The 11,819-nt window shown below is 34.6% G+C and overlaps 1 protein-coding gene across 1 annotated transcript; it reads left to right on the top strand.

The window, feature by feature from the left end:
• Positions 1-3,645: 3,645 nt before the first annotated feature.
• On the top strand, positions 3,646-8,853 carry LOC104098919 (formin-like protein 6). Its single transcript, XM_009605774.4, has 4 exons — positions 3,646-5,178; positions 5,260-5,459; positions 6,439-6,680; positions 7,574-8,853. The coding sequence occupies exons 1-4, from the start codon at positions 3,788-3,790 to the stop codon at positions 8,366-8,368; spliced, it is 2,628 nt and encodes an 875-aa protein (XP_009604069.1). The 5' UTR covers positions 3,646-3,787; the 3' UTR covers positions 8,369-8,853.
• The last annotated feature ends 2,966 nt before the right edge of the window (positions 8,854-11,819 follow it).

Raw genomic sequence — 11,819 nt, 5'->3', positions numbered from 1 at the left:
CGCATTCTTTAACGGCAAGGTCATTAGTGGGCTCAAATTTAAATGAGGGTTATAATTGATCAATTTTAAATAACACAAGGACATTATTAGACTCATTCTATAATGGCATGGTCATTTATGGACTCAAGTTTAAACGGGGATTATAATTAATCCATTTCGAATACCACAAAGTTATTTTTGGGCCTTTTCCCTTTGCTAATGGGGAAACTATGAGCTTGTTATGATTGTGCCAGACAGAAGCACAATTTGGCAATAGATCAAAAAGAAGAAGAAAGGGGGGGGGGGGGGGGGGGGGGGGTTGCATTGCATTTTAGTAATAATTTTTACTTAGAAGTAAAACAGGAAAGCAAATACAAAGTAGTGAGGAAAGTATTCATTTGCGCATAGTAAAACTGTATGAGCTAGCTTGTTATGATTGTGCCAGAGAGACACACAATTTGGCGTAATAAAAAAGAAAAAAATAAAGCAAAATTCTAGTGTAAGTAATTATGATGAGAGATATAAATCATAAAATTTTACGAATGATTATCATGGTTATATGATATGGTTTGAACTATGCGCATGCATCTTCACTGCTCTTTCCAGCGATGTTAAAGTCCATGTTCTAGGACCCTATAATTTTTTTTAAATAAAAAAATATTTTTTTATTTAAAATAAATTCTTTTTTTCACATAATTAGTAGGAAGTAAGAAAGGGTAAATTGGACAATCATGATTATGATACGATTAGAATTCAAATTCCACACTATATTAGTATTTCAAAATGGAAACGCATGCAAAAATTCATATTGGAGGACTTTGGGTAGAATTTATTGATATATTACTACTTTGTTTATCTTTTACTCAAAGTCCATGGGGCTGGTATGAATGTAAATAAATGGAAAAACTATACAATATAGCCACTTTTAAAAATTAGCCAAAATATATTTTTTGTATATTAATTAAGAATATAATTATTTTTGACCGAATGTATAAATGACGCAGAGCATGAACGATTTGCACCCAAATCTATAGAGTGCGACGGGCGGTAAAAAGGATTACAATGTCGTTTGTATAGTGGCAGATCTAAAAACAATAAACAAAAATTAGTAGTAATAAATAAAAGAAAGTAAAAGGTAACCTTAAGAAAAAGGATTAAGGCAGATGTTGAAGGACGTGTTTTTATCCCATAAAATATTAGCAAGATTAGATGTATAAGTCGTCGGTGGATCTAGCTGTCAGAAAAATGGAAAAAACAAAGCTCAAAAAAGGAGAATAACGTTAACAAGGCACGTCAACTTTCTCTCTCCAATTACTAGCATAGCCCCCTTAGTAAATTACAATTATGGTAATTGTTGGTTTAAAATCTAGTCTACCGTGCTACTAGGTTTTTCGTTTTCCTTTCTTTTCTTTAAATCTAAGGAAAGGCAATTGAAACCATAATTCTTGCGGAAAAAATTAAATGATGTAATAGTAATTGTGATACAATAGTAGGAATAGATACTATTCTCTATGTTCACTTTTACTTGTATACTATATTAAAAATATATTGTTATTTTTATTTATTCACTATACTAAATCAAAAGAAAGATAATATTTTCTCCTTGTTTTACCCTTGTCATTAATTACGCATTAATCAAATTATTTCTCAAGACTTTTGAAAATGCTATCATTATTATGGATAAAATTATAAAATATATATTTTATTTATTTATTATTATTAAAGAAAGTACAAAATCAAAAATAGACAACTAAAAATGAATGGAGGGACTATATTCTATTCTTTTTGTTTCTTTTTTTCCCCTGCTTTTGCTAACGATATTGTGTAGGCGAGTTTCATTCAGCTTTTAAAATAGCAAGGAGAGACCAGAGTTAATATTCCTCACGTAATTCGCACTACAGAAGGTCCCCATCAATCCAAGTCGTCTAATAAAGTTGCTCATTACCAAGATGAAACGTGTAATATCATGAAAATGAGATGATAGCCATTAAATTAAAGACAATAAAAATTTGAGTAAATTTCGTGGGCGGTCATTCAATTTGTGTTCATTTCTCAAATTATTTTTTTTCTTTTGTTACGTAAAAGTCTTTCAACTTTGTGTTCATTACCCAAAAGTCATTTTTCTTTCTTTTGTTACACAAAAATTATTTTACTATGCTCTAGTTATCACAATAATCACTTTGACCAGATTTTACAAACCTTTTACTTGAAAAGTCTATTATGCCTTTGACATTATAAATCCTTTCATTTATGTAATACCTTCTATATTATATGCTATATAATATACTTTTACCTAAATATTTTACTTATAATTAAAATAACTTAATATTATTTTATTTATTATATTTATAATATATTCGTACATTTAGTTTTTTCTTAATATTAATTTTCAAGATATATAAAATAGCATTAAAATATTTATCAGTAACATTACCGTGAATAAATCTCAAATCCACGTTCTTAATCATGCTTAATGAAATATGTTTAATAAAAATTAAAAAATCAAAACTCATTGATTTATCAACCAAGCCATACCCATTAATTTAATAAATAAAATACTCACATTTAGCAAATGACACATCAGATTAATACTTTCAAATAAATAATATTAACATATAAAGTTTTAAAAAACTTAATATTAAACACAAATATCTTTGGAATTTCTTTTAAAATTTTATTGACTATTAAAAAAACTATCATTTGTTAAACAAATATGTTTTTATTATTTTAAATAAATATTAAAAAATAAATATTTTTATCATTTTTATATTTAAAATATGTTCATGTTTGAATATGATTAAACAAATTGAATTCCATGAAAAAATTAAATGTATGGATATATTATAAAAATAATAAATAAAATAATTTAAAATTATTTTAATTATAAGTAAAATACCTAAGTAAAAATATATTATATAGTATATAATATAAAAGGTATTACATAAATGAGAGGATTTATAATGTCAAGGACATAATAGACTTTTCAAGTAAAAGTATTATAAAATCTAGGCAAGGTGACTTTTGTGATAATAGAGCAAAGTAAAATAATTTTTGTGTAACAAAAGAAAGAAAAATAATTTTTGAGTAATGAACACAAAGTTAATGATTTTTACATAATAAAAAAAAAAAAATATTTTGCGCAAGGAATACAAAATTGAATGACCACCCATTAAATTGACCGTAATAATTTAATGCCCAGTTTTGCCCTTACAATTTTTGAAAAATAAATTGACACTACTCGACTACGTATTTACCATAACAGCGCCAAGAAGAAAGAATGGGAAATTCCTTTGTCCCCTCTACTCTGTCACGAAAAGGCGTAAGTTTAGGGAATAAAACAAAATAAGAAAAGGTTTTTATATGGAGAAAAAAGTGGCAAGGAACGTGATCTTTATAGCCCCAGCAGATTGCCATCATCGTCCTTTAACGTGGAAAAAGCACCAATAAAAGCAGATTCTCACTACCCCTGTTGGGTGTTGGCTGTGGCATTCTGTTCCTTTATACGTCATCAGTTGAAACGTTCTTAATTGTTTCTTAAAATCAAATTGTTTTAATTATATTTTTCTACTCAAATTACACTAACAATTTTAGGAAATCTAAACTCCAGGACATAATTTTAGGAAATAGCAAAATATGAAAAGAGAAAGTGCGGCTGACTGCTCACATCATCCACCCCACACTACAGCATCCCGATCTTGCAGCTAACAGAAGCTTCTCTTTCTCTCTCTTTAGAATTCTTTGTGGAACAAAAACCGGAGATGATTTGGGAAAAGAAAAACAACTTAAGATAGACCTTAAAAATAACACCATGAGAGTAGCAGCTCATCTTATGAGTATCTTTTTCATACTATCACTGCTTACATCTTTCACAGTTCAGTTTCAAGATTTGGTTGCCAAGGAAAACACCAGGAGAATTCTGCATCAGCCCCTCTTTCCAGTTAGTTCAACACCACCGCCGCCGGTAGAGCCGGTCATTTCCAGTCCAGACCAGCCTTTCTTTCCAGAAGTCCCTACTGGGACTACACCAGATCAGACACAGCAACCTCCAGCAAGTCCAATTAATGGAACTCCAGTGTCAAATCCAGTTGCCACACAGCCAGCAAAGCCAGTCAAGAAAGTGGCAATTGCAATATCAGTTGGGATTGTCACCTTGGGAATGTTATCTGCCTTGGCATTCTACATTTACAAGCACCGCGCTAGACACCCTGATGAAACTCAAAAGCTTGTAGGGGGCAATAATCAGAGGATCAATGAGGAATCAAGAATGCCACCTTCTACTTTCCTTTATATTGGGACAGTTGAGCCATCTGCTCAAACAACTGTGACTCAGTCCAATGGTGCTAATGCCTCACCTTATCGAAAATTGAACTCTGTTAAAAGATCGGATAGGTATAGGCCAAGTCCTGACCTTCAACCCCTTCCACCACTTAGCAAACCCCCACCCCCTCCTAGCATGGATTCACCTACTGCAATGTCATCATCTGATGAGGAAAGCCGTGACACTGCATTTCATACTCCACAAGGCTCCTCTGTTAGCAATGAAGAAGGTTATTATACTCCCAGTTTAAAGCAGAGTTACCAAAGCAACAAGAATTTTGTCCCTTATTCAAAGAGAACTTCTCCAAGATCGCGCCTTTCTGATTCATCCCCTGATGTAAAACATGCTATAATACCATCCATTAAGCAAACTCCAGCTCCTCCGCCACCACTGCTAGAACCACAAGGGGGTCATTTAGAACAACTTCCACCTGAGCCTCGGTTGGAGTATACTAAGCCAGCACCACCATTTGTGCCGAAAAGGGCTAAATTTTCATCACCACCTCCTCCTCCAGACATGGCAAGGCTTCAATTGATAAGCAACCAAGCCCAACAAATATCGAAAGCACCACCACCTCCTCCGCCTCCCCCTCGTCCTCCTCCACCCCCACTTCCACTCTCAACACCCCCCAAACCGGGAGGACTACAAGGAAGTGTTCTTTCGACAGAATCAAGGAGGAGTCCCACTCCAAAAACGACATCAGGGAGTGAGAAGAGAAGTTCATCTGAAGAGGAAAACGGAGATGCCAGTTCAATAGAAAAACATGATTCTGGCGATACAGATCCTTCCAAGCCTAAGTTGAAGCCTTTGCACTGGGACAAAGTGCCAGCAACCTCTGATCGAGCCACAGTGTGGGACCAACTAAAATCAAGCTCCTTCCAGTAAGTAGAAGATCAAAGATGTTAAGGTCCGATTACCAGCAACACTAATATCTTATATAAGTACTACCTTTTGTATTGCAGATTGAATGAGGACATGATGGAGTCACTTTTTGGATGTAATTCAGCAAATCCAGTACCAAAGGAAGCAACAAGGAAATCAGTCCTTCCTACAGTTGAGCAGGGGAATAAGGTACTTGACCCCAAGAAGTCGCAGAATATTGCCATAATGTTACGAGCATTAAATGTAACTAAGGATGAGGTTTCCGAAGCCCTTCTAAATGGTATGTAATCTGTCGTGTCTCTGCACTAAAATTCGGATTCAGTATTTTGTACATACTCCGGATATGCCCAAACAGGTGAAACTGCAATCCTTTTTTGCCTAATCAAATAAATGAATAAAGTTTGGTATGTAACAAGCATATACATTAAATTCTGATATTGCCTAGGACCTATAGATTAGAGAAGATTTAGAAAGGTTGAATCAAGTCCATTACTAGAAATAGCCAGCGAAAGCATTTTTCATATGGTATTTTTCCTGCATACTTTCATTCTCCCTGCGATGAGAAAGCCATTTCAAATGCATATCTTTCTAGTTCTCCAGCTGTAAGTTCCTACACAGTTGCACCATAGTGATCATGCATCTAACCCATAGAATTCTCAAGAATTTCCTAATACCATTCCGTGCCTCAGAGAATATTCAAATTATCTCAGCAGAATAAATAAAGTTTCGTATTTCAAAAGTAAAAGCTTATTAGTTCCGCTTCTCATTTAGGCAATAACTCCAACCTCTTTAGAAGAGCAAGAAAACAAGAACAACAGATATCCAAACAAACATGAGGTCCCGCATTTAATTCAATAAACAATTTGAAGTATTTAGACAGAGTATCCTTTCATCTGTTTTTTAATATTTGTAGTATGCCTGAAAACTTATCTGTGATTTGTCTTGCCAGAAAATACGTGTTCAACATAATAAAGAATTTTAGCTAGAAGCAGCATATCATTTTCATTCTTGCTTTTAATGACTTTGTGAATCTCCCTGAAAACTCTATCACCATTTTGCCCAACCAAACTTTTAAGACATTCATGCTAGATCAACTTAAACTACATCTATTGTCAGTATTTTGTCTCAAGTTGTGCCATGTTTTGAACCACGAGCGTTAAACATGGCAAGTGCACCAGAGGACTTAATTAATCACATATCTGCAGTTCTGCATATACCAAAATAATTTACGTGTGATACAATGTGTTTATGTGTTGCAGGAAATACTGAAGGATTGGGGCCTGAACTTCTGGAGACTTTGGTCAAGATGGCTCCAACAAGAGAAGAAGAGATAAAACTGAGCGAGTACAGCGGAGACACCTCCAAATTAGGGTCTGCAGAAAGATTCCTCAAGGGAGTGCTTGATATACCATTTGCCTTCAAAAGAGTAGAAGCCATGCTTTACAGAGCAAATTTTGATGGTGAAGTAAAAGATTTGAGAAAGTCCTTCCAAACCCTTGAGGTACTATCAGCTGTCTATTTAAATTTATACTGTCTAGAAGAGCTTAAGGGTCATTTGTATTCAGGTGTTAATCGTACGTCAATATTTTGATTAGGACAAAAGGCTGATGCTTATTCTATAAACTAGGACATTCTGTATGTGACCCAGATAACTATTATTGGACGGCGAATTCTTCCACCAATGTACATTAAAATAGACTAATTCAGACTACGATTTCTCAAGAGTTGATCAGATGTATCTGTACCCTTTTATTAGCTCGTTTTAACCCTTCTTTACACAAGCATTACTGAACTCAATGACTGTGATTTCTCAGGATGATGTGACATAAATATGTTACTCCCTCTATTTCAAAAAGATTGACACTATTTCCTTATTAGTCCGTTTTAAAAAGATTGGTACCTTTCAATATTTCCTTAATAGGAAGCATTTATAACCACACAAATGCTATGACAAGTTTCAAAAGTTTTAAAGCCACACAAATGCTATGACTTATTTAAGACCACTCATCTCAAAAGTCTCCCCTTCTTTATTTTAAAGTTTGTGTCAGGTCAAACTAGGACAATCTTTTTGAAAACGGAGGGAGTATATATTGACGCCCCCAGGGTCTTAACTGCACTAAAACTTTTACATTAGTGTTCTTTGTGCCTGAAATTAGAGTTGAATTTAATGCCTTCAGTTACCTTATTAGCATGGATTACCTTTCTAAGAATCTTGACTACAACAAATTATTCCACTGGTAAACTTGAGCCACTCTCAGAGGAATGCTGTACTAGTTACCTAAAAGACCTTATCTAGGCTAAATATTTTCTGCTAATATACCTGGATTTAGACCTTTCTTCCAATAATTTAAAAGAATAATAATAACCCTGGTGCATTGCACATCATATGGACAGGTAGCCAGTGAAGAACTGAAGAATAGTAGACTATTCCTCAAACTCCTAGAAGCTGTTCTAAGGACAGGAAACCGCATGAATGTTGGAACTAATCGCGGTGATGCCAGAGCTTTCAAACTTGACACTCTTTTGAAATTAGTAGATATAAAAGGAACAGACGGGAAGACAAGCTTGCTGCACTTTGTGGTGCAGGAGATTATCAGGTCGGAAGGGCTGAGTTCTGAAGCCCCAGGCCATAATCATTCTAATAATGCAAACATCAAATTCAAGGAGGAAGATTTCAGGAAGCAAGGGTTGCAGGTTGTTGCTGGATTAAGCAGAGAACTTGGTAATGTCAAAAAAGCAGCAGCAATGGACTCAGATGTCCTGGGCAGCTATGTCTTGAAGCTTGAAGTCGGACTTGATAAAGCAAGATCAGTTTTGCAGTATGAAAAGGAAGGTACGCAAGGTAACTTTTTTGAATCGATGAAAGTGTTTCTTAAGGAGGCAGAAGATGGAATAGCGAGGATCAGAGCAGAAGAAAGAAAGGCCTTATCCATGGTCAAACAGGTAACAGAATATTTTCATGGTGATGCTGCAAAAGAGGAAGCTCATCCCCTGAGAATATTCGTGATCGTGCGAGACTTCCTCTCCATATTGGATAATGTGTGCAAAGATGTTAGGAGGATGCAGGATCAAACAGTGGTTGGTGGTGCAAGATCATTCAGAATAGCTTCAACTGCATCACTACCAGTCTTGAACAGATATAATGTGAGACAAGAACGGAATTGGGATGATGATAGCTTATCTCCATGAAATTTATGTGAAAATAATTCAACCATCTCATTAATGGACAAGCACAGATGGAGTATGCTGATGGAAAAGAAACACCAGATTGAAGCAGTCTCACATCTTCAAGGAGACACTAACATTTTGGTGCTAGCGGGCAAATATAGCATTCAGCTCCATGAACAAGAAGCAGTAAGTGAAGAAACAGTACAGAGATTAGGCAGTCTATACGTCAATCCTTCACAAAGATACAGAAGATTAGACAACAAAAATTCTAGGATTCCATGTAGTTATTCGTAATCAACCTTCAATGCAAACGAATCGATGTGGGGTAAAGGGATTATCCCTCTTTTTACTTTTGAGATGGGTATAGACCTAGGCATAGTCCTATTCATTTGTAAACATAGTCAAGAGACATAAAAATTCAATGCCAGGCAACACGATAGTCGGATCTCTATTTTGATAGTAAAATGATGCAATACAAAGAAATTATTTCTCCTTTATAGAATAAACATTCTTTACACTTTTGACTAGCTTAAGTCCCCTAAAGCTGTTTAACCAGCAAATTAAGTGGATATTATGGGAAGCATGCCGGGAATTAGGCCCCGCAGGCCGCAGCCACTACTAATACAGAAGATGAATAAAAACTAAAACAAAGTAAAGCATTTATGTAGCCTAATCAACTCTTTGGATATATAAAAGCCCTTCCTAATGTAGACAGGTGGATCCAACAAATATACAGGATGTATTTTACTTATTGTCTTATACTTGGAGTTTTATACATGTACATGGAAATTTTAAAGATAAATTGTAAAGATATGTATATATATTTAGCAGGTGCATCTAGTGACTTTAAATTCAAAATCTGCCTTATGTAATAGTAACTGCATCAATGATCAATACTAGTAAAAATTCATGGTAGACATACCAAATGACTTTAAAAGCACCTGCTTTGCTGCTGCAAACCTGATCAGTAATTGTACTCAGTGGCGGAGCTACTCTTATAGGAGGTCGTCGAAAAATTACACCGTGTAGAATAATGTAGATAGGTTAATTAATTTTTAAAAAAATTATGTATATAAACTATTGAATCTCCTTAACTTATTCGTGTGTCTATTTCTTTATATTTTAACACATGGAAAACCTGGCTCCGCGCCACTGATTGTACTAGCTCCTTATCATATATGCAATAGATAAATGAAGGGATCGGAATTTGCATGTATCCATCTGTTGTTGAGTGATCGAATGGGAATAATGGGTAAGGTGAAAGATCTCAATTTGAAAATGACTGCGTAATTTTTCCAGTGGATGGGCAAGCTTGTAAATGAAAGAAGGGTTAGGGTACACAGGCAAGCAGACATACCCAGACAGATGACAAGGCGCGTAGGTTCGTCAATGGCTACAATTCCCCAACGTCACAGCACGCAAATATGAGTTGAGTAAAGGCATTTTGTGAAGCGATTTCACTTTCCCCAGTAGGAGGCACCATTTATTTCTCCTGGGTGCGAATCGCCCTTCTGACTGGCTTACTCTTTTTTTCTTCTTCTTACACTGTTTTGTTTTCAATGTAAGTGACACCCTACCTTTTTAATTTGTTCCAAAAAAAAATATATTTTAAAAATAATTTAACTTTAAACTTTATTTTATAATCATAAAAATATCATTATTATATTATTCTAAAAATATTTTAAAAAGTTTTTGAGTCAAGTTAAATAGTACCTCATAAAATGAAATATAGGAAATATTCTATTATTATTATTATTACTCCCCCATCCTTTATTTTAGTGGACCGAAAACAAAATTTTAGATCTTAACTTTACATTAATATTAATATAGTGAAAAAATATAATTATTAAATTTTTCCTTGAAAAGGCGATCTGATAGAAATGTTTAGGTTGTATAAAAACGAAATGGCATTGTACATTAGCAATGTTTCAAAACGAAAAAAATGTCATGTAAATTAAAGCAAAGGGAGCATGATGAGGGTTCATTCTTAGTACAAACTAATCGAATATACCACTGATGCAAGAAAAATAATGCTCTAACGGAATTCCATACTGACCTCTGCAAGGAGCAAACAAAATTTGGAATTCTTTTCTTTTTCTCTAACGAGATTTGGAGTTGAAGATTCGCAAGTATTAGGAGTTTCTGATCTCTTTTTCTAAAAGCACCATTAATAGTAGGCAAAATAGCTTCCGAGCCACTTATAATTTGTACCCGTTTGTCAATCCGGTAAATGAACTTACAAGTTTCCCATTTAAACACTTGTACTTGACGGAATGAGTACCAATAAACACCTCTGACCATTGACCAAGTCTATGTGGCAATAATATGTGTGACATAACAATAGTGTGTGCATATCATGCAAATCAGACACGTGATGCAATTTGCTTGAGTAATTAAAAATGAAAAAAAAAAGATAAAAAGTAAAAAAGAATAAAAAATTACAAAAACCCACCCGACACTCCATCTCCCCATCCCCTTTCCCTTTCTTTTCTATTCTTTCCCCTGAAATCACAAGTCCTTCTGTTTCTCTTTTTTTTTTTTTTTCATTTCCATTAGAGGCTTTGAAGCTCTTCACTGTACAGCAATGGTGGATTTATGCTCCATAAAAATACCTCAAATAAATTAATGATCTGACTTTCAGATTTAGGTGGGAGGGTTTTAGGTGGCCTTAAAGATATAATCAAACACTCAGAGTTCGAGAATTAACTAACAAATTAAGCTGCAAGATATGCCAGTAAGTATATAACCTAGAAATGCCCTAGCTAACAGAAAACGAAATACATTAAATTTGTGCAATGGAATTGATACAGGTTCACAAACATGCATTCAATAATTTGGTTTTATTGAAGTCCGATTATTGAAAGAATGTAACTCAAAATTTCCAAGAGCTTGACAACGCAGAGAGAAAAAAGAGCACCTGAATAGAGTGGAGAGACTGCTAGTGGTGGCTGAGACTTGAAAGTGGGAGGGTTTTAGGTGGCCGAGTATTGAATATGGTGAAATGGTGGTGGATCGGCGGGAGCTTTGACTATGAAGGAGAAGACAAAAATTAATTTTTTAAAGAGGAGGAGAATAAAAATCTGGTAAAATAATTTTTCTTTTAAACTAGGACCCACAAATTAGAATAAAAGGCTTAGTATATGACGTGTCAGTCATGTCACAGCGAGTGAAGAACACGTTCAGTCGGATGTATTTATTAGTATTCAATTCATCAAGTAGAGATGTCCAAATAAAAAAAATAAAAGTTTATATACCGTGTTAACAAATGGGTACAAGTTTAAGTGGTCCGGAGGCCATTTTGCCTTAATAGTATAACTTTTAAGTATTGACTCATCGATAAGTTAGCAGCGATTAAGGATAGTTCGGAGGCAGCTAAGATACAGCTGAGAGCTCAGAGCAGTGCAGCTCAGCTTTCAGCAGTATGACATCTGAACCCTTTGCCGAGGGCGTATTTAGCATTAAGGTGACAGAG

Source organism: Nicotiana tomentosiformis, chromosome 2 (genome assembly GCF_000390325.3).
Source record: "Nicotiana tomentosiformis chromosome 2, ASM39032v3, whole genome shotgun sequence".
In the NCBI taxonomy this organism is placed as follows: domain Eukaryota; kingdom Viridiplantae; phylum Streptophyta; class Magnoliopsida; order Solanales; family Solanaceae; genus Nicotiana; species Nicotiana tomentosiformis.
Note: the sequence above shows the minus strand (reverse complement) of the source record. Positions and strands in the feature narration are given on the sequence as shown.